The 23,191-nt window shown below is 34.9% G+C and overlaps 1 protein-coding gene across 1 annotated transcript in view; it reads left to right on the top strand.

Moving 5' to 3' along the window:
* The window catches only part of Spg7 (SPG7 matrix AAA peptidase subunit, paraplegin), a 299,389-nt gene that overhangs the window by 249,706 nt on the left and 26,492 nt on the right, over positions 1–23,191 (top strand). The window contains exons 17-18 of the mRNA XM_090397373.1: positions 2,045–2,117; positions 8,189–8,355. Coding sequence (XP_090253499.1) covers positions 2,045–2,117; positions 8,189–8,355 — 240 coding nt within the window. The remainder of the gene's footprint in view (positions 1–2,044; positions 2,118–8,188; positions 8,356–23,191) is intronic.

Below are 23,191 nucleotides of genomic sequence, written 5' to 3'. Positions count from 1 at the left end.
CTGTAGCATTTTGAATAGCTTTTCTCTTGGCACCATGTCATATGCCTTTTGCAGGTCTACAAAACTTAAATACAGATCTTTGTTATATTCCCATGATTTCTCACCTATTTGTCATAAAGTTAAAATCTAATCCTGAAAGCCTCTATTTGGACTGAATTCAGCTTGTTCTTCACTAGGTTTCCCTTCCACAATCCTTCTCAACCATTTCTCAGTTATTCGATAAAAAACATTAAAGAAATAAATCATTTTGAAATATTTATGGATAGATTATATGCTTTTTATCATCAATCACCAAAACATCAATGAGAATTAAATACGATTGCAAAAGACCTTGGTATTATCGAAATTTTAAGATCGACCGTGTGTTTGGCCTACGATAGGCAGCTTGCAGTTTACGAATGGCTCTTGCTTTGTGGAGTTTGTGGAGAAATGGAGAAATTACCCAGTTTTATTTTGCATCTAACAATAAATATAAGGGCTTTTTAAACCCACTTCTCAATTTGGAATTTTTAAAAGATCTAACATTAATGATTGATATCCTACAGGAATTATCATATCTGTCAGAAACTCTACAAAATCACAATATGGTAAGTAGTATAAGGGCTAAGTTAGGCTTTTTTTTTTTCTCTCGATGATGCGAACCCTTTGTTAAAATTTCCATAGCTCACCACTGACTATACCCCAATCATCTGCAATTCCTGACTGTATGCCTGTTTTACCACTGTGGTATCACTGCTTGTTTCATTTAGCAATTTTTCGAAGTAATTACATACTTCAAGGATATCTTTTTCTCCAGTTTTCATGTCACTTTTATCATCTCTAATTCTTTTTACAACACTCTTATCTCTATTTCTGAGCTTCTTCAACAGCCTCCAGAATATCTTGCTACCTTCCTGATATTTATTTTCTATGTTCTTACCAAAGCCTTCCCATTAGTTTTGTTTAGTTAGTTTTACACAGTGTTTAGCTTTCTTACATTTGTCACTGTATTCTCTAAGAGCACAAGCTGACTTATTTGCCAGGAACTTTTGATATGATTTCTTCTTTTCCTTCACTGCCTCTTACTGAGAGATAATACTTGAAGCAGAATGTAACAGAGGGGATTCGTGGTATGAGAGTGTTGGATCTGGTTATAGGATCAGAAGACCTGTCTGTAATTAAGGTGGCTTTATTGCCATCGTTTGTGGTGATCATGTGGTCTTGGCTTGGAAAATTCAAGTTAAGAAGGGTATATGTGAAACTACAAGGCAGGTAAATTATAATACACTTGGAATGCAACTTTAAACAGTACTATGGCATAAAGATCTGCAAGGGAAGGATCTTCACAGTTCATGGGGGGTATTGCACTTGTATACCCAAGATGATCAGAAAGGTAAATTACTACTACTCATCCATCTAACTCCTACCATCATTATGCATGTACTGCAAAAAAAAAAAAAAAAAGAAAAGAAAATATTGTGAAGGATTTATAAGGAGAAAGGTAACCACGTAGCTCATGAACAGTACAAGGATCAGGCAAGAAAGGTGACTAGCATGGTAAAGAAGGCAAAATCAGATGACGAGAAGAAATCAGCTGAGCAGGTGAAAGGAAATCCCAAAGGGTTTTTTTGTTCTGGCAAGTAGGAGGAAGCGTGCTTTATCTGTTAATACTTTCAAGGAGAGGTATAATAGATATTGTGTTGATAGTTTAGGTCTTCCATGATAGTCTTAGGACTTTCCATGGAAGGTGCCCATGCAATAATAATAATTTTAAAAATCTTCTCCTTTGAGAATGATTAGTTTTTATCAGTGCGGTACCAATACAGTTCATTATACAAGTTAAACTTAATTAGTATCAAAGCCAGTTCACAACTTATGTTTCATTAATGCAAAAATTTGTTTGCCATTTATGTTGTCTAAATAGTAAATGAATTTCATCTGGATAAACCATACTTTATTCATAATTACATTATTCATTTTAAGTTCTTATCCTTTAACCAAATGCAATAATAATTTCAATTATAATAGTAATTGAAAAATGTATAATAAGTTAATTTTATTTTAGTTATTTGAAAGAATGTGTATGGCTCTTGGTGGAAGAGTTGCTGAATCATTGACTTTCAATAAAGTTAGTACAGGTATGTTAGCATTCATTCATTCATGTTAGTAGTCATCGTGTATATTTAGTTTTTGATTCCTAATGCTTTTTCTGTAATGAAACATTTCAATTGCAATAATATCCAGGAAGTAAGCAATGTTTTCCTACTAAGTGAACCACTGACTGACTGATTAGCTGGCTATCAGATTAAAATGTTTATTACCACTTCCTATAGGAATAGAAAGCTAAAATTTTGTGGAGTTTTCAGTGTGTAATCTACAAGAAAAAATAACCAAACAGGTTTGAATTTTTCAAACATTTTTTTTAACCTATAATATTCAGACAAGATATTAGAACAGGAAATCTTTTGTAGTTTTTTGAGAACGTTTAATTTTAAATGCAAAAATTTAATTTAATTTACTAATTTAATTCTCTAGTAACCAGTATGGCTATGGCCCTTGGTTACACATAAATACACAAACTAACTTACTTTATCACTAAAACCAGTAACTTATTATAAAGTACGAAAACTATCGGAAATGTATTTTTACTCTCTCTCTCTCTCTCTCTATCTTATATATATATATATATATATATATATATATAAGGAAACATTTATTAATTGTAACAAAATAATAGCCAAAAAGAAGTGTAATTACTAAAAGAAAATGATAGTAATACTTGAACTGTATTGTATAATACTGTACATTGAATTGTGCAACTTGAATTGTATTGTATAATAGTGTACATTGAATTGTATAATATAAATATCTTGTATATGTGATGGGAATGATAATAATAAACTGTTAAACTTATTTTATCACTAAAAAAAAATTACTTTTTTTTTTTTTGACTGAAAATTTTATGGAATCTTTTGTGCTTAAAAATATATTCCAAAGAGTCTACATTCTTTACTGAAAAACAATAAAAAAAACTATCCATATTGACTAAGATATTAAAATTATAAACATCAGCAAAGTAGTAACTGTTTCCCACATTATGTAAACCATCCCCATTTATCTCTCATTTTGTCACCCCACTAACTCCCCCCCCCCCAAAAAAAAAAAATTGCATTAATATCCAGCAAGTAAGCCATGTTTTCCTACTAAGTGACCCACTGGCTGAATAATTAGCTAACTATCAGATTAAAATGTTTATTACGACTTCCTATATGAATAGAAGCTAAAATTAAAAAGTGCAGAAAATTAAAATTAGAAAGTGCAGTATCTACAAAACCAAAAAAACACATCAGCTTATTCTTGCATATGCCTTCTGATTGGTCACTTCAGAGGATATGTGTAATCAACAAAATGGAATTAGCAGCAAAATGCCAAAAGGGCAGAATTTCTATTTCATATACAGATTCTCTACTCTCCATCTTATATAAGGTTCCATTTGACAAACCTATGTAGTTAAATTTTGTAGTCAAAGCATTTTGACTAATTTCTGAATAGTACTTAATTGGAGATGTATTGACATATATTTCTCTGGTTGAATTCCTTAAAAATAAATTAATTTTGACATCCAGAGCATCATTATTCAAGGAATTCAACCAGAGGAACTTCATTCAGTGCAGTATCTAAAAATGCAGTTGTTACTGAAGGTGAATGGAATTTGGTTCGAAAGTGAGAGTGGTGAGAAAGCATGACAAAAATGTTATGAAAGCAAGTACCAGAAGTGCTGGTTAGGTCAAGAAATTGAAGTAGTAGACATAACCGGAAATATGCATGAAAATTTGTGCAATGGTGTAGCAGATGATTTGATTGATAGAGAAAGTAAATGTGATGATCAAAAGAATAGTAGCACAATAGATATGAAGAATGAAGTGTTGGCTGTAATCAGAGAGATAGCATGGTTACACAGAGCTACATAGGATGAAGCCTGAGCAAGAGTGGATGCAAAAACATCTGACAAGTGGTTCAGCTGTGAACAGAAAGAAAGAGGTGCAAGAAATTATCAGGACTACTTGACTGACAGACAAAGAAAAATCAAGGGGAGAGAGAGAATCTTGTGTGATGATTCTATTATAAGTGGTGTGCTTGACATGAGAATGACAAAATCATGCATCCTGGGTGCAAAGATTAACAACGTAATTGAGGCAATCGGAGTGCAAAAGGATAAAGTGAAAGAATTGATTGTTTGGGCTGGAACAAATGATTTGAAAGGAGACAACCATAGTATGAGGAAGTCTTCATCACCTCTGGGTCTGACTCCCACTGACGAGATCTCGATAAAGATCGAAACTGGTCTGGGTAGTGACCCCTTCCCATTATGCATAGCATTATACATACTCATAAGAATATGTGCTTTGCATTATGGGATACTAAGGCTTTTGAAGTCATAAGTTTCAATATACGAGTTTCCCCAGTCCTGAAAATAGTTCAGGCACAAACTTGTTTGCTTACACTTGGATAAAGGATTAAACTAAGTATATAATTTCTTGGTATCTTTAATTTATTGTATGAGGGAGTCTGTTGCCACTGTATGACAGAATGGAGTTGAGGAGTGCCATGATATGGATTTTGTGGATGTGTGGACTGAGTTTGACAGACAAAAGGACTAATACAAGGTTAATGGTTTGCATTTTAATGGATTTGAGGTCCAAAAATTTGGAAAAGTTTTGTTGAATGAAATAAGATTAGAGGTACAAAATCAGAAAAACTAGAGCTTTTAGGGAATCAGCTGTTGAGCAAGTGCACAGATACAGTGAGACAATTAAGTGTAAGAATGTGCAAAAAATGCCTAAGTTAGTACCATTGATACAAATCAGAATGGAATGGTTAGTATAAAGCTTAAAGTGTTAGGCCTAGAGGGCTATTGCACTTTATGTACACTATTTCCAGGAGCATTCAGAACAAAGAGGAGGAGTTTTTGTCATTGGGATGAAAAACCCAATTTTCCAGGAGAAAATAAACCCTGTTACCTCTGTATTAGATCGGCTAACTCACCTTCAATTGAAAAAATCCATATAAAGATTCCTCCTGTCACGATGAGAATCAAACTTAAGCCCTTTCCAATTGAAGAGTGCAGCACTGCGCTACAAGGCAGTTAATGTCAAGTCATTAGCCTCTATATACCAATAGCCCAGCCGTGAAGATACTTCACATTGTTTGCTTACACTTGGATAAAAGATAAAACCAAGAATATAATTTCTTGCCATCTTTAGTCTACATCCTTGATTGGCCTGCAGAACACACATTTGTATATTTGTGGGATTCTAGGCTGAAAATATCCTTCTAGTAGTTATGAATTCAGCTAAAAAAAAAACAGCTGATAGAATTCTAGACAGTTACTTTTACATGAACTTCAGTCCTCTCTGATTAAATTTATGATTGACTTTATGTATTTTTTGCACAAGGTTTCCTCTCCCATTCTGTTTAAGTGATCATGCTACTTTAGATTAGCTCTGCTAACATATTTCTGAATGCTAATATGCCAAGTTCTTTCTTAATATCCTCACTTTTAATATGATAATGCCACTGATACCATCTGCTCACTCCCTTAATCTTTCTCAGAACCAAAATATGTCTGTGGTCTCCAGTTTTTGATCAAGTGTGTTATTTCTAACTCAGCTCTCAGATCCATAAGTTAAAATTGGATTGAATAATGTCTTATGCAATGTCTTATACAACTAGTTTAGCATTTTGACTAATTTTTTTCTTATTCCATATAAGTTTATTTAGTTGACTTCCTCACATACCAACTTTCCTAATTCTATTGTCTATTTACTTATTTCATTTGGCATGCTCACTAAAAATTGTGCTGAAATTGCATGTATATTTTGATACAGATTATTGCTGAGTAAACTTATTCCATAGTTTTCCATTCAAGATGCAGTTGATGTTTTTCAATGTTTCTGCCTATGTTTACTGCCTTTATCTTTTTATTGCTCATTTTCATACCAGATTTACTTATTTTATTACCTCGTTTATTCAATTTAGTCAAGGAATCTTGAAAATTTGTACTGGATTTATTGAAAAGTATGACATCATCATCTGCATAAAGTAAAGAGCTGAGATTAACATATCCTTTTGATATCTGGTTTAGTATAATTTTTTTTTCCATAATGTGCTTACAATTTAAATTCCATAAAGACAACATCATAATTGTCCTGAATACTAGTGATTATAATCGCTAAATGAATGTGCTACTGAGAGAGAGACTGCACTACTTATTGGCCACTATATTATGATTCTACTAATTCTGAAGGTTGAAAAAAAAAAACATTTAAAAAGGCTCCCATGATGAGTCCTTGGACTCCTCAGTGATGTCACATAATAATAATGAAAAAGTCACATCTTGGCCTCCTGAAGTTGTTAAAAAAACTCAAATCTTTTAGTACCCCTCCTCTTCCCTGGATATACAGATTACCTAAAATTCATAAACTTAATCACTCTCTCCATCCCATAGTAGATGGTACTGACTCCATCTCTTTTAAATTAGCCACACAATTAGCTAAATCTTTAATTCCACTTATTTGGCCACATTTCATCTTATTTAAAAAAATTCCACTCATTTCAAATCTTTAATTCAAAATTTAGTTTAAAACAATAACGATATAGTGAGCTGTAATGTCATTATTTACAGATGTCCCCTTTTCTGACACTAAATTTACTGAAAGCCAGTGCCCCAAATTCCAGTTCACTATAGAAAAAGAAATAACAATATTTTCTAGTTACACTAATCACATATCTTTCCAATTGCAACCTTTCTTTCTCAATTTGAAGAAAACCCCCCACACAGGTAGATACATAAACTTTCCCATCCCCCCCCCCCACTCTCTCTCTCTCTCTCTCTCTCTCAGTATGGTGTCAGCAAAGCTCTTTCTTGCAGAGCCTCAAATCTTTGTTCTACTCAGCCTTCCTTTACAGCTGAACTCTAATTTATTTGTTAGACCTGCCTATCCAATGATTACAATGTCAAAAAAGATCAACAAATTATCTGTTCCCCTCTCCATCTCCTCACTTCCCTCTCAACATATACAGACTACATTAATGCTATTACTATTTCTGAGGTGCTCTATATATACAGGGCACCTCAAAAAAAATAGCCAGAACTTTAAAGAAATATAATCACTGTACTCATTTGAAGCTTACCCACTTCTCTGCTCACCTAAGGATCATGTTCCTCTCCTTTCTGCAAGATTCTTGTTCTTGCAGCTTATGTTACAGTCAGACAGGGAGATCAACCAACATCTGCTTGGTTGATCTCCTTGGTGAACTTGAGAAATATATTTACTGCCACAAATATGATCAGTCAGGTCTAGCTGACCATGCTTTGGAAACCTTGCACAGGATCAGATGGGAAAAAAACTATGCTTCATCACAGCAATACAAACTTGAAAAATTATTTTTAGAATCAGCAACAGATTAAAAAAACAAAAACAGCCTAATCTAAATAAATGTGGTCAAGATTTGGGAAATATTAATTCTTAGGCATCCTACCCAACAGGTTAGGCTAGCCAACAGCACCCATAGAGGGTGCCTCTCATAGGACCTCTTACCCAGAATAGTTTAATTTCTTCCACTTATTGTTGGGTGTGTTATTACAATTTTAATATTGCATTCCTGAAGATGTTTCTGTGACAGAGACAGAATATCAGATTGATTAATCCTTGTTTAATTATTTCTCTGTGCTCTATTTATTCCATTAAATTTAATTTTGAGTGTAAGCCAGAACCTACAATATATGCAATAATTCCGCCTGCAAAAGGTTGTAATAGCACACTAATTACTCATGGGGGAAGAATAAAGGTTAAATAGTTATGGACCCCTGCCTTAGAGCTAAACTGGTACTCTTTTTTTCCCAATTCACTGAAGTCCTCCAATGAACAGTATAACTCACCAAGTGATGAAAAGCATCTACAACCTACATGACATCCACTAATTTCCATGTCATTGTGGGATTTGAAGACACTGTAGGATTGCAAATGAAGATCACCAGTAATTTACCCGCTTCAAATTCAAATTTGCATTTACTATATAAATATTTTAATAATGTGTTATAAAACAGCTGTAATTTCAGCTGTTTGATTAGCTAGATAATGTTATAAACTAGTTTAATGTGTTTAGTAATGTGGAATAATTTAATATGCCACATTCTTATTTATAGGTGCTGAAGATGATTTAAAGAAAGTAACAAAAATGGCATACTCCCAGATTAAGCAGTATGGAATGAATGAAGTGATTGGCCCATTGTCTTTTCCCTCTGATGAAGAGGCGAGAAATACTCTTGGGACGAAACCTTATAGTAAAAGGCTTGCTAGAACTATCGATGAGGTGGATGTTAAATTATGTTTTGGATCTTGTTTGTGAATAGTTTAAGTTTCAGTGTAAATGTTCTATAAATCAATATTATAATTTTTGGTTGTTGTTTAGATTACACCACATTATTATCATTTATTATAGAATATTGCGAAGAAAAAAGTACAAATAATGCCATTGAACTTCAGAATGAAGCTTAAGCTGTGGGTCACTGATTGCTGTAATGTCAGTGTGTTTTAGTGAGATAATAAAGTTAATTGTGTAATAACAGTACGGAAATTTTATTAGTCATTACTTCTTGCTAGAGAAAAGTATACCAACTAGTTTTATAACACTACATATTCTGGTGGCTTCTTCACGATTATAATAGGAGAAATGAAGAAAGCAATTGATGTTAAAACAGAAACAATCAAAATAAATAAAATGAGACTGAACAAATCCCACTCACATCAGCTGTCTCTTTGGCGATTTTGTACATGATTGTTGGTGATGTAATGAAATTTTAATGTCTCAAGAGATTTAATTTTGGGAATGGATATGAAGTTGTTGGCATGGATGCGGGGTGGCTGATAGACAGACATCAGAGGGTAGTATCTAGTGGAGTGGAATCAAGGTGAATGAAGATGACTAATGGAGTGTCCCAGGGCTCTGTACCAGGACCACTACTGTTTAATTTGTACCTTAATGATATAGCAGGATATTCAGTTGTTTTCTAATGATGCAAAACTGGGGAGGGCAATAGATATTTTGTATCTATTGTAGATATTTTGCAGGATGATTTAAATAAATTGGCAGTGTGGGCAAAGGATAATGGTTATTGGCCAAGTGAATATCCAGTATCCAAGTGAAAATGTGTTCACTTCATAATTCAACTATTTTGCCTACTTCAGTTACCTTCCTACCATACTGACATTCCTTAAAATTATCCTTCCTCCCATAATCATTCTTCCTTTTACTTGCAATATACTGAAAGAACTCTTTGAGATTACGTGTAAGAATTATTTCAGTTATTTGGTCTTAGCATGTTTAGATCAAATCTCTGAAGTTATTTCATTTGGCATTGCTGTAGTGTCAAAGAACATAAAGCTGAGATTTGATGGGAGAAGGTCAGTTTGTAGAAAAAGAAACTTGAACAAGGTTATGATAAAAGTTGCCGAAAAAGAGAGTTAACATCAGCAATATTTGGAGGGAGAGCTATTTAAGAAAGCATTCAGGGTATTGGGAGAATGATAATGATTATCTGATATTCTGACACGTGATCAATTTATAATAAATCATTATTCTCAACAGATAATTAAATTTCTCTTTTTGGATTTATTTGTTAACAAAATTTTGTTAACTATAGAAGCAGAGTTGTGTGATTAGTCTAGTGGCTATGGTGCTTCGCAACCATATGCCTGGGGAAGGAGTGTCCTAGGTTCAATTCCCTTCAACGACGTGAGGAGCTCAAGGATCTTCCTCAGCCGTAGCCAAGTTAGCTGGTCTTGGGCATGGGCAGCAGGATTTTTCCCCCAGTTTATCTCAGGTTTTTCATCCCGCAAGCAGGCAAACTGGCCCTGCGAACACACAGGCTATAGTCATATGATACCTCCAGGAATAAGGAGTAACCAACCTATTCCATAGGATTTTGGTTCCAAATGCCTACACGGTAAAAAATATAGGTCTATGCATGAGCGTGAATTAGGAATAGAAGCAGAGAGAAAAAAAATTGGGGAGAGGGAGTAATTCAAGGTAACCTGTATACGAGACCATACAGAATGACTCTTACAGATATCTCATATTTCAGAAGTACAGAAAAAAAAAAAGAATAAGAAAATTAAATGTATTATTTCTGTTTAATTATGACATTGTTATTTTTTATAAGGTTTTGATTTAAATGCATTTTCAATTCATTTTTATGTTACTTTGAAAATAGAGTTAGGTTGTTTTGAATTATAGCTGAAGCATCTACGTCTATTAATCAGTATATTAGGTCTGTTAATTGCATATGCAGGCCTGGTTGGTTGGCTGAGCAGTTAGCATACCTGCTTTCCAACCAACAGTTCAAATCCTGCCATGGGCTTGGATGTTTGTGATTGTCTCTTAGTAGAGAGGTGAATTTCATTGCCTGGTGTGAGACTACTGCCCTGCTTATTGGAGGCCTGAAGTGGCTTGATAAAGTCCCATGTTTGTTCTCAAGAGCAAAGTTTTTGGACTAAGTAAAAAATAAATAAAAATACAATATATATATATAAATATATATATAAATTGTTTGATTGAAAATTTACTCAGTTTGATATCATATTTAAAAATTTTTAATGACTATAACCGAGGTTTAAATAAAAAAACTTTAATTACACTACTAGTTTCGTCTAAAACTAGACTTCATCAGGTGTGAGATAAACATATAAATACCAGTAACCAACCTAAAGGAATTGTTTTTTTTTTAAACACAGAGTAACGTATCTAACACTAAAGAGAAAAAAAAGGCTAGAGTTTAAACAGAAGAATGAAATAAATTTTCATTCTTCTAGAGTTTAAATAGAAGAAGAAAGAAGAACTCTGACTCTATCATTATGCACATGCATGCGTATAAGGTCTCAACAGCGGCAATATTGAATGGTGTAGCTGTGAGAGTTTGGTAGGCTATAGCTTAGGTTGTTATTAATATGGACGGGATTTATAACTATCTCTTTAGACTCTAAAATTCTCCTCTCAACTCATCACAACATTGGTGTACATTGACAGTTTCATCCCAGAGTATCTGATGTGGTAAACCTGCATCATTTGAATTTGCTGAAAATAACACATGACTGGACAAGGTACTGGCTCAAGTTCTGTTGTAGTTAATATGTCTCTGGTGTTCCTCTAAATGGAGTTCGATAGATTTCTCCGTTTGTCCGAAGCATGGCTTACTGCAGTCACAAAGAATCTTATAAACACCAGGATATTTAAGATTATTGTGTTTAGTTTTAGGATGACTTAAGATGGAACGAAGTTTAGGTAGGGTTGTGAAGAACATCTTGATATTATATTTCTTCAGAATTTTAGCCAGTTTTGGAGATAATGAACTGGTATATGGCAAAGAAATGCTGTCCTTAGAAGTAGGGTGTCTTCATACTGTTGTGGATGAGGGTTGAAGAGTAATCTGTCTATTGTTTTCTTAGAGTATCTATTAAGTTGAAATGTAACTTGAAGATGTTTAAGTTCATTATGAAGTTCCTTCTCGTCCAACAGAAGAGATCGAGCTTGGTGATCTAGAATGGAGATGATACCCAACTTCTGTGGAGGAAAATGGTGTTAGCCAGCTGAAGGTAGCCATCCAGGTTACTTTGATATCTAAGAATGCGATAGAGCCATTAACTTCCAATTCAGATGTGAACTTGATATTCGGGTGTATATCATTCGAATGTTCTTGAAAGAGTTTGAGGTTATCTAGACCATGTTCCTAGATATCACATTCTTCGATATCAAAGTAACCCAGACAGCTGAACATCTCAAATTTTTCTATTTTCAGAAAACCGACACATATGGACAGATACCTTCATTCTGATTCACACCATTTTCCTCCACAGAAGTTGGGTATCATCTCCATTCTAGATCACCAAGCTCGATCTCTTCTGTTGGACGAAGAGAAATTTCATAATGAACTTAAACATCTTCAAGTTACATTTCAACTTAATAGATACTCTAAGAAAACTATAGGCAGATTACTCTTCAACCCTCATCCACAACAGTATGAAGACACCACTACTTCTAAGGGCAGCATTTCTTTGCCATATACCAGTTCATTATCTCCAAAATTGGCTAAAATTCTGAAGAAATATAATATCAAGATGTTCTTCACAACCCTACCTAAACTTTGTTCCATGTTAAGTCTCCTAAAACTAAACACAATAATCTTAAATATCCTGGTATTTATAATATTCTTTGCGACTGTGGTAAGCCATACTTCGGACAAACGGAGAAATCTATCAAACTCCATTTAGAGGAACAACAGAGAGACATTACCTACAACAGAACTCGAGCCAATGCCTTGTCCAGTCATGTTATTTTCAGTGAATTCAAATGATGCAGGTTTTCCACATCAGATACTTGGGGATGAAACTGTCAATGTACACCGATGTTGTGATGAGTTGGAGAGGAGAATTTTAGAGTTTAAAGAGATAGTTATAAATTCCGTCCATATTAATAACAACCTAAGCTACAGCCTACGAGACTCTCATAGCTCCACCATTCAATATTGGCACTCTTGAGACCCAATAATGATACAGTCAGAGTTCTTCTTTCTTCTTCTATTTAAAGTTTAGAAGAATGAAAATTTATTTCATTCTTCTATTTAAACTCTAACTTTTTTCTCTTTAGTGTTAGATATGTTACTCTGTGTTTTAAAAAAACCAATTCCTTTAAATTTGTTACTGGCATTTATATGTTTATCTCACACCTGATGAAGTCTAGTTTTAGACGAAACTAGTAGTGTAGTTAAAGTTTTTTATTTAAACCTTGGTTCTAGTCATTAAAAAATTTTTAAATATATATATATACATATATAAATTGATAAAAATAGAAAAAAAATCCTTAGCCCATCTGTGGTACAAAATATACCATGGGTCTCCAATAACCTTTCATAAGTGGGAGCATCATTATCATCATGCTTTTCAAGGATTTAGGCCTAGAGTGGCCTGTTCCAGTCTTAGAAGTCATCACTGGATCTCTTAAGAGGACATCCTTGTTTCCTTTTTCCTAATGGTTTGTAACTTGGGGGGGGGGGGGGGGGGGGAGCAACATTAAAAAAAATAAATATAATGTTCTTCTAGCCAGTTTCTTGATTTGCATGATAAAAAAGTGTACTTTTTGGAGGGAAACCCTTCCATCTCTGTATAAGACTAGCTAATCCTTCAGTTGAAAAGCTCTTCAAAAGAAAAGAAAAAAATGGAAACTACTATCCATGTCACATTATTAACTTATCTTTATGTTCAAACCTTGTGGAATGAAGAAAACTCATCATATCTGTTCATTTCATTGCATAATTAAAAATAATAACTTTGACCACACTTTGAAAAAAAAAATATAGGATGAAGCAGTTTTTGTTTTGTATTACTGCCGTCTGAATTTGAAAGTATGAAAGAGTTGCTGGAACCAAGAAACTGGAATTCCTATTTTTTGCCAATAAGAGGCACAAGACTGTTTTGGAGCAGAAAACTTTGTTAGATTTTTGTTGTTGAAATTGACAGTATAGACAAAGTGATTTTTTTTGTTGTTCCATTTTGAGCTTAAGTTTTACATAGAGATTGAATTTGGTCAGTTTAAATGTTTTATTAGTTCTATTTTATAATTAAAACCACAAATTTATTTTCTCGTGAAATAACTTCACATGCAGACTTTTGTTTGCTCATTCTAGGGAAAAGAATAAAAATAAAAGCAAGGATATAATTTCTTGTCAAGTGTAATGTACAGCCCTTGTTATATCCTTTATATTCTGCCCTCATCGTTGTATAATTTCCTGCCATTTTCTTTGTGTTCTGTCCTCAATATAGAGTTTCCACCAATTCATTTATGTAATATCAGTAATCATGGAAATGGGGAAGCAGGTATCAACTAAAACTTTTCATATGACACTAAATTCACAGCAAAAAAGAAGCATAAACCACAAAAAATATTTAAATGGATGAAAAAAAGTGAAATAATCTTGGACTAATTAAACAGTAAAATATTTTTTTAAGAATTTTTTTACATAAATATAATGAAGATTTTATCTCATTATGAAAATTATTTTGTTAAAAAAAAGCATTTTCTTGGATCATTATTCCAAGTTCAAATTTCCTGGTCTATCATTTCTTCAACTTCAGGTATTTCATTTGCTGATTCCTATTAGCTGTGAACAATTTTCCTTGAAACATCATTTGGTAATCTGTAATTGCAATAGCATTTACTGCTTTGTTTTAGCCCATATTTATTTGTTAGAACGTCTCTCAAGCTGCTACACAAATGTACTTGATAATATTTATGTGTCTAGAAATTCTGTCAGCATTTGAATGAGGTAAATTTAAAACTATTTTATATATAATAAAGATTTTTTTTCTATTGGAAGTTAGTGTCTGTGAGAGCTTTCAGTATTATCCTTTTTCCTCGTTATGTTGCAAAATGTTTTTTTTTTTAATTCATTTCACTACTGTAAAATGTTTTACAGCAGATTCAGTTAACATCCATCTTGTTGTGTTCAAAATCCAAATTCCTAAGTACACAGTCAACTGCAGCATGTTGATACAGCAAGTTGAAGGAAATGACAAACACATCTAATAAGTATTAGTATGGAACTTTTTCTTTCTTTTTTTTTATAATGTTATATACACCTATTGTAACTTGAAGCATTATCTGTTCCTTGTGCAGTTAGAGTTATAATTCATTGCTATGATATTTTTAAACATTCTTTTATTGCATTGCATATTGCTTGATCATTGCATTCATATAGTTCTACTAAGTAAATAAGCTAACATTAGTCTTCCTCTTTATCTCAGAATAATATAACAATTCCTAACTTTTTGCTACCAATAATGCAAGTACTTTCATCAGTAATTACATTAAACCTGCTGTTTTCTTTAAGCCATTTTTCAACTTTTACTAAAATGTGGTCCAAGAACATTAGTTTCAGATTTTTTTGATGTTTACTGTGGTCTTTCCATAATTCACTTAATGGTCCACTGCTCTTAATGAACAGTATTCGGCAATGAACATGGATCATATATTTTATGAAATGTTTGCAAATGGCAACCTTGTCTCATATTGCTAAATGTCTCCTCAGTTTTTTTGTGCTTCATAGTATTATGGTATTGCTCTATATCACTTAATCTGACAGGTAGAGAACATTTGCAGTTAATTAAAAAATCATTTTGTATTGTCATCCTCTATTCCCCTAAGCCAATTTTTGTATATTTTGTTTCCATAAGCCATTTACTTCTAAAATGCTGAGTGAGAATTCTAATTCTCACAATTAAAGAAGATATAATTAATTCCACCACCACTTTAAGGTTTCTTCTTGTGATACCCAATATTTATTCTCCATATTTTGTTGTTCTTAATTACTCTTTAATTTTTATATTTACTCTAGGGGGAGACTATGTCCCCCTAGTGCCTACGGCACCCAACCCCCTGAGTTCCGGACTGGTAGGCCAGTTCTCCTTGAATTCTGATGACTCGAATTTTGAAGACTAGACACTCAGGGTAGTCCCTGAGTTTCAAAACGTGACATAAAAAAGGCTTCTAATTTTATATATAGGGTAGATATAATTTAAAACACTACATAGAGCACAAAATGAATGCCATGGTGTAATACACAAAATTTATACATTAGCAATTTTAATGGAGGACAGATAATTAGTGTTAGTTGCACTTTTCTCTAAGAATTGTAAATTAAGGAAATTAATTTTTTCATTTAAAAAATTAAATTCTTTATCGATAAAATAAAAACTTAAATTGTTGTTAGGAAATTACACAAACTTTAATATCTTTCCATATGAAGAGAAAGTATTCTTATTGCCTAATCTCACTATCTATAACAGGATCATTTCAAACCAAGTAGTCATCTGGTTCAGCCTTTAATATATATACATTTCAAAGGCAAATGAAGAAATTTCTTTCTTGAACATTATCTTTAAAAACAACTGTCAAAAAATAAATAAATTTCTTTATATTTTTAACTGAAATAAATCTAAAATAAGATACAGGTTGCCACACCATCGAAGGAAATGTGTGTGTGTAAGGGGGGGGGTCAAGGTTAGATTGCAAGTGCTAGTGTAATTTAGTGCTCGTGTGAAATTAGCGATTTTTATCTGTTTTGCTGTGTTTTTTTCATCAGAAAATTAGAGTATAATAGTGTAATAGTGTAGATTTTTATGGTTTTAGAGTATTAGTATAATTATAACATTTTATTATTATTATTATTGTTCCGGGAAACTCCAAGGAGTGGACAGACTCATCGAGGGAGGCCCTAACATCATGTCTGGAACAACTATTCAACATTCACACAGTATCTATCATATCTTGCCTTGAACTCATTCACGGTCGTAGCACCCACAACAGACTCTGGAAGCTTATTCCACTCATTCACCACTCTCCAAGTAAAAAACCTAGCTCTAACACCGTTGTCAACCACGCTCTTGCCCAGCTTCCATGCATGGCCCCTAGTCCTCCCACCACCAGTCATATTTTCAAAAATATCTTCTGGATCAATCTTATAAAAACCCTTCAGTAATTTGAATGTCTCAATCATATCACCCCTCCTTCGCCTATCGTCCAATTTCTGCAACCCATAAATCCTCAACCTATTCTCATAAGGTTCATTCCACAGACCTGCTATCATCTTGGTCACTCGTCTCTGGACCCTCTCCACTTCCTCCCCATCACGAAGAAACCCTGGTGCCCATAACTGGGCACAGAAGTCCAGATGGGGTCTTATCAAGGCTCGATACAGAGGAACAACAACTTGCTTCTCTCTGCATGTTAAAGTATTTTTCATAAGCCAAGTGATTTGGTGAGCTGTTTTAGTTACTTTTGCAATGTGCCCCCTAAACTTCAACTCCCTATCCACCAGCACTCCCAAATCCCTGGCCTCATCAATCTCCTGGAGTACGGTTCCACCTATGCGATATACTGCTGCTATTCTTTTCACCCCAAAGTGCATAACCTTACACTTTGCCACATTAAACTGACATCCATTTTTCCTAGCCCAGTCCTCCAAACTATCCAAATCATCCTGTATGACATCCTGTGCACTCACAATTGCTCTACCCAACTTTGCATCATCAGCAAACAAGTGAACACTTCCTCTCAAATCCTTTCCAATATCATTGATGAACAAATTGAAAAGCATTGGTCCAAGAACAGAGCCCTGCGGCACTCCACTAGTCACAAGACGTCTTTTAGACTCCACTCCTGAATAAACCACTCTCTGGTATCTCTCCTTCAACCACCCTCCTATCCATCTCACCAACCCTATATCTATCCCCATCTGCTCCAGTTTACTGATTAGGGTTCCATGTGGTATCCTGTCAAAGGCCTTGGAAAGGTCCAGTAGTATCACTGTAAACCCATTACCCCTATTCAGTTCAGCCGTCACTGTGTTATAAAACGTGAGCAAGTTACTGAGGCATGATCTACCCTTCACAAAACCATGTTGTCCCCCATACAAGATCCCAATTTCATCTATCCAATCCTGTATTCTTTTCTTGACTAATTTCTCTAAGACCTTGACAATGATTCCTGATATGCTAATCAGTCGGTAATTTACAACAGCGGTCTTGGAACCACCTTTATGCAGTGGAACTATTTTCCCCTCCTTCCATCCGCTCGGGACTAACCCAGACCCGAGACTCAAATTAAACAAAATGGTCAAGGGTACTGACAATTCATTAGCTGCTTCTCGTACTACACGAGCTGGTATACCATCCAACCCCACAGATGTATTGACATTGAGGTTATGCAATAGACTACTCACCTCCACTTCATTCACCACAATTCCCGTATAATCTACTGGTTTATTCATTTCTGCAATGTCACCACCTGGATGATATATTCTTGCAAAGTGCTCACTCAGTAACTCAGCTATCTCAACTGATTCTGTTACCTCCCTACCATCGGCATTCTCTAAAATCATTCTGCCATGTACATTTTTTCCTTTTACTTGCTACATATCTAAGAAACTGTTTGGGATTCTCTTTAGCCCGCATGGCCAATGTTCTTTCGTAATCCTTTTTTGCTTTTCTTACCACACTCGTCACCCTTCTGGCCTGCGCTTTATACCGTTCATGTACCTGCCGGTCACCTTTCTACTTAAATTCCCTCCATAGTTGTTTCTTTTTTTGCAGCTCAAGCTTAATGGTGTTATTCATCCATTTAATCCCTACTTGATTTATTATTCGGACTCTAGGTATACAGTCAACCATTGCTTCATGCAAACACTTCTTAACCACCTCCCATGCACTATCAACTTCTAGTCCTTGCAGTTGTACATGCCATGGCACTGAGCCAATCAAACTCCTAAGCTTGTCATACTTTCCAGCCCGATAATTTCACATGTACCCTGTCTTAATTGAAAATTCTACACCTTTAGCCACCTCCCAAGTCAAGACCCTATGATCACTCTCACCGATTGGTGGCAATGTGGTCATATTCATTACAGCCAAATCCTCAGATGTAATTACTAGGTCAAGCACTCTCTGACCCCTAGAGTATTTTCCATTACATGCTGTCGCAGATAGTTATCCCTTAATAACCGCATAAAATCCAATTCCTTCCTCCCGTGTGTCCCCTCCTCACTCCAATCAATGCGACCATAGTTGAAATCTCCCATAATAATCACCCTCCTTCCACTCATTTCTTCTATTTGCTTGTGCATACTGTCACCACCATCTTTTCCATCACCTGGTCTATAGCAGCACCCAATTGTATATTTAGTTCTGCTAGCCACAATCTCACACCAAATGGCCTCAAATGTGCTCTTTTCTCTATCCTGCAATTCAACTTCTATTCTCCTTGGCTGGAGCTCATCAGCTATCATCAACAATACTCCTCCCCCCATTTTATTCTCTCTGTCATTCCTGAACACACTATACCCATCACATTCAATCCCACTAGCTATATAATCTACAGTCAGTCATGTTTCACTAATACCAATAACCTGTGGTCTGGAAGTGCCAACCATGGCCAAAAACTCTTCCTTCTTGTTTCTAATACTCCTAGTATTAGTGTACATGAATTTAAGACCCCCATTAGCCCCAACCCTACCTTGATGCCTTATATTAACTATCCCACTCTGGTTTGTTGTCCTTATTTGCTCTAGCATATTATATTCATTCTTACATTCAACTGCCTCCCTAAGGACTGTATATCTACTCCCCCCCCCTTAACGAATCTAGTTTCCCTGAATTTGCACATCCACTACATTCAGCAACACTTTCTCAAGTCTTCTTACACCATAACCATTCAAATGCAAGCCATCCATCTTATATAGATCCTTTCACCCATCAAACTCACTCCACACGTCCACAAATTCCACACCACTCGTCATACATAACCCACGCATAAAGTCATTCGCAATTATGGCCCTCCTTTTAAACATTTCACTGTCATATCGTGGCAAAAGACTAATCATTCTAACTCTCTCACTCTTTTCTTTTGCTACCTCAAACAATTCATTCAGGTCTTCTATCATTTCCATTTTATCTCCTTTCAAATCATTCGTACCTGCCACAACAATCATTTCTTTCACCCTTTCCTTTTGCTCTCTAATAGACTCAGTTACATCCTTTATGGTCGCACCAGGTTGGTACGATTTTGTCAAATCCTCTACTAACACACCTCGTACTAACGAGTCTCCATACAGCACTCTATCCTTCATTTTGTTCATGTTCACATTCATATGCCTATTTTTCCTGTCATACCTTTTATTATTGATTGGTTCATTCAGTTGACTTTTGTTCATGCACTCTAGCTGCTGTTTTGCCCTTTCTATTGCACCATTCAACAACGCGATCTCATTCAATGCATCTATCTCATCTTTTTTATTCTCTGAGAAACCATTAATACTATCATTCACACTTTCTACATTCACACTCTCATAATTCTCATGTACAACCTTGCCGTTTCTTGTCATATTGCTATTTTCTTCATTCTGAAGGTTGACAAAAATATCACACTCACGATCCGAAATACACTTCAATTCCTCATTCTCCCTACATTTTCTACACACATTCAATCCTTTATTATCATCTATCCACACTCCGACTGCACTCCGTAAAGCGTACATTTCACAGCTAGTACACTGACTCATTTCTTTTATACTACTGTTCTTTGATAACGATGGCAAACCATCATTACTGGCTGCCATTTTCCTTCATACAGGTGCCATAATTATTGCAACGTGTTTTATCAAATAATAAGTTATACACACCAAAAACACACAAACAGACACACTAAAATACGCAAGGCAAACAAAACTACACAATATTAACTAATTTTATCAACGATAACTGAAAATAATACTTATCTTATCAGGAGCTTGCACGAACACTACACACTAAGATATAACCTCGAACTCAATTTTAATTTTGATTGTGATATTGTCGCCATGGCATCAACACAATGAACAATGGTGGCAAAGACCACTTTGTCTGGTGATTTGAATTTCCAGGATATTATTCAGTGCAGTGTATGTGAAATGTATGCATCAAGAAAATTAAAGAATATGTGGAAGGAAATTGAAACTGGAGAGAGAGAGAGTATGTGTTAAATGTTTTAAAAGTGAGTGTCTGTCTCTTAGGTGACAAGAATGCAACAAATACCAATGATAAGATGGAAAATTATATTAATAATGTTGAATGTGCAGCCATGGAAATAGAGGAGAACGAAATGGATATAATTAAAGAAATAGCACGCTTTAATGTTATCTTCATAAGACAAAGCACAAAATTGAAAACTGCAGAAGCGGCAAGAGTTAAGCAGGGCTGAAAAAAAGAAAGAAGCAGGTGATCTGAAAGATAATAAAGACTAACCGAACAAACAAGGACAAACAAGTTATGGAGAAAATTATGTATGAAGACTCAATATTCAGGGAATACTTAACAAAAGTATGACAAAATCGTGTTTCCCAGGAGCAAAAATTTACGATATTAGCCATGCCATCCAGATGCAAAATGTAGGTTGAAGGAAATGATTGTCTTGATTGGTATCAGTGATTTGAGAGTGAGGGAGGATGTAAAAGAGTTGTTAGAAGAAGCAGAACTGAAGAGCAAGAAGGTGAAGATTGTAAGGCTCCTATCATGCTGTGATAGAGGCAAACTGAGGAGGAAGGCATTGATAGCCAATGAGTCTATACATAGATTGTGCAAAAGGAATTTGTGTAGAGTTTGTGGATCTGTGGTCTCTATTTGACAGAAAGAAGAATTTGTACAATACAGATGGACTGCATCTGAATGGTTTTGGTGTTAGGTGTCTGGAGATAGCTTTGTTCACCGAACATGCTGATGTGAAAATTCAAGAAAACTTAGCAGCTATTGTGGAAGTAAGTGAGTTTGTGTGAAGACACCCATGAAGCAAGAGAATGACCAAGTGAGGAATCTAGTATCTCAAGCAAAAATATTGAATAGCGTAGTCAATTCAGAAAGTAAAGATGAGTAGGGGAATAAAGATTGTTGCCATTTCTATATATTAATGCCAGAAGTATCAGGAACAAGAGGGAGGAGTTTTTTTTTCCATTGGTTAGTGCAACCTCACCAAAAGTTATAGGCATTAGTGAGACTTGACTAACAGCAGATGTTGTAATTACAGGGATTGAATGTAAAGAGTTTAGTATTTTCAGGGAAGAATAGAGAAGATAGAATGGGGGAAGAGTACTGTTGATGTTATCAGATGAATTGCAACCAAAAAGAATAGGAGACAGGCAGGAGGGTGGCTGTTCATTTGAAGCAATTTAGTGTGAGATTTGAATCAGACAAAATATACAGTTTGTTGTTGCTATAGACCAGGGAGTTCTACAGATAATCTGGAAGACATGCATCGCAATATTAGTACAATGAGTACAGGTCGAGTGATTATTATTGGGGACTTCAACTATGGAGATATAGACTGCATACTGGAAGGAAGAAAGATCACATGGCAGAAAGGAAATAGAATTTATACCTGCTGAGAGATAATTACTTAAGGCAGAATGTGATGGAGGGGGACTAGGGGTGGGAGAGTATTGTACCTGGTCATAGAATCAGAAGAGCTATCCATAACCAAGTTGACAACATTGTCTCCAATCGGTGAAAGTGATCATGCAGTCTTGATTTGGGAGATTGTAAAACAGGAAGAATATTATATTCTATCAAGAAGAGGTATTTGTGGAACTACAAGGCAAGTGATTATGACATGCTTAGGAAGAATCTTAAATCTGTACCATGGCATAAAACACTTTCTCCTAAAGACAAACTCTCACCTCTGATGCTACCTGGTGTGTACGAGGTCCCATGTCCCTGTAAATTGTCCTACTATGGACAGATAGGTAGATCCATTAGCAAACGCATTTCGGAACATCAAGACCACATCCGTCTTATCAAACCACAGCCTGGCCTTGCACAACACGGAATTGAAAACCCAAACCATAGGATCTTTGGAAAAAGACTAAACTTCTACATAGATCTTCATATAAACATGAACGTTTATATAAAGAAAGTGCTGAAGCCCTAAGTCACAGACCTAATTTGAACTGTAATGACATTCTTACTATCCCTGAAGTCTGGGAAATTGTCATCCTAAATTGTGTAAAATAATTTTTATGTATGTTATCTCATTTTAATGTAACTTTTTTTTTCTTAATCCAGATATATTTTAATTTAATTCTATAACATGCTACTGCACGCATAGAGGGGATTCCATTATAAGCATGCACCCTAACTGTATGTAATTCCTAGTATTGTTTGAATTGACTGTACTGAAGATGTCCTATGATACTTAGGACAAAATATTTACTTATTAAAAATCTTACTACTGTGTTTATGTGTGTATATTTAGTCACAAATGCTCCACAGTGTTCATTATACAGCAAAAGATGTTAGTAATGCATGGGATATAGTTAAGGGTCATCTGGAGGAAGCAGTATTAAATTGTATACCTAAGGTAAGGAGGGCTAATTGGGTAGGAGTTAGATGAATGAGTAATATCATTAAGCATGAGCTGCAGAAGAAGAAAATGCTGTGTAGGTTATATAAAGAAAAAGGTGACCAGCAAACTCATGAACAGTACAAGGCTCAGGCAAGAAAGATGATAAGGAAGGCAAAATCAGATTATGAGAGGAATTTAGCGGAGCAGGCCAAAGGAAATCCCAAAGAGTTATTTC

This window comes from Typopeltis vanoorti, chromosome 9 (genome assembly GCF_054136105.1).
Source record: "Typopeltis vanoorti isolate ZY-2024b chromosome 9, IOZ_Tvanoo_1.0, whole genome shotgun sequence".
In the NCBI taxonomy this organism is placed as follows: Eukaryota; Metazoa; Arthropoda; class Arachnida; order Uropygi; family Thelyphonidae; genus Typopeltis; species Typopeltis vanoorti.
The sequence above is the reverse complement of the archived record's forward strand: the minus strand, read 5'-3'. Positions and strand labels throughout refer to the sequence as shown.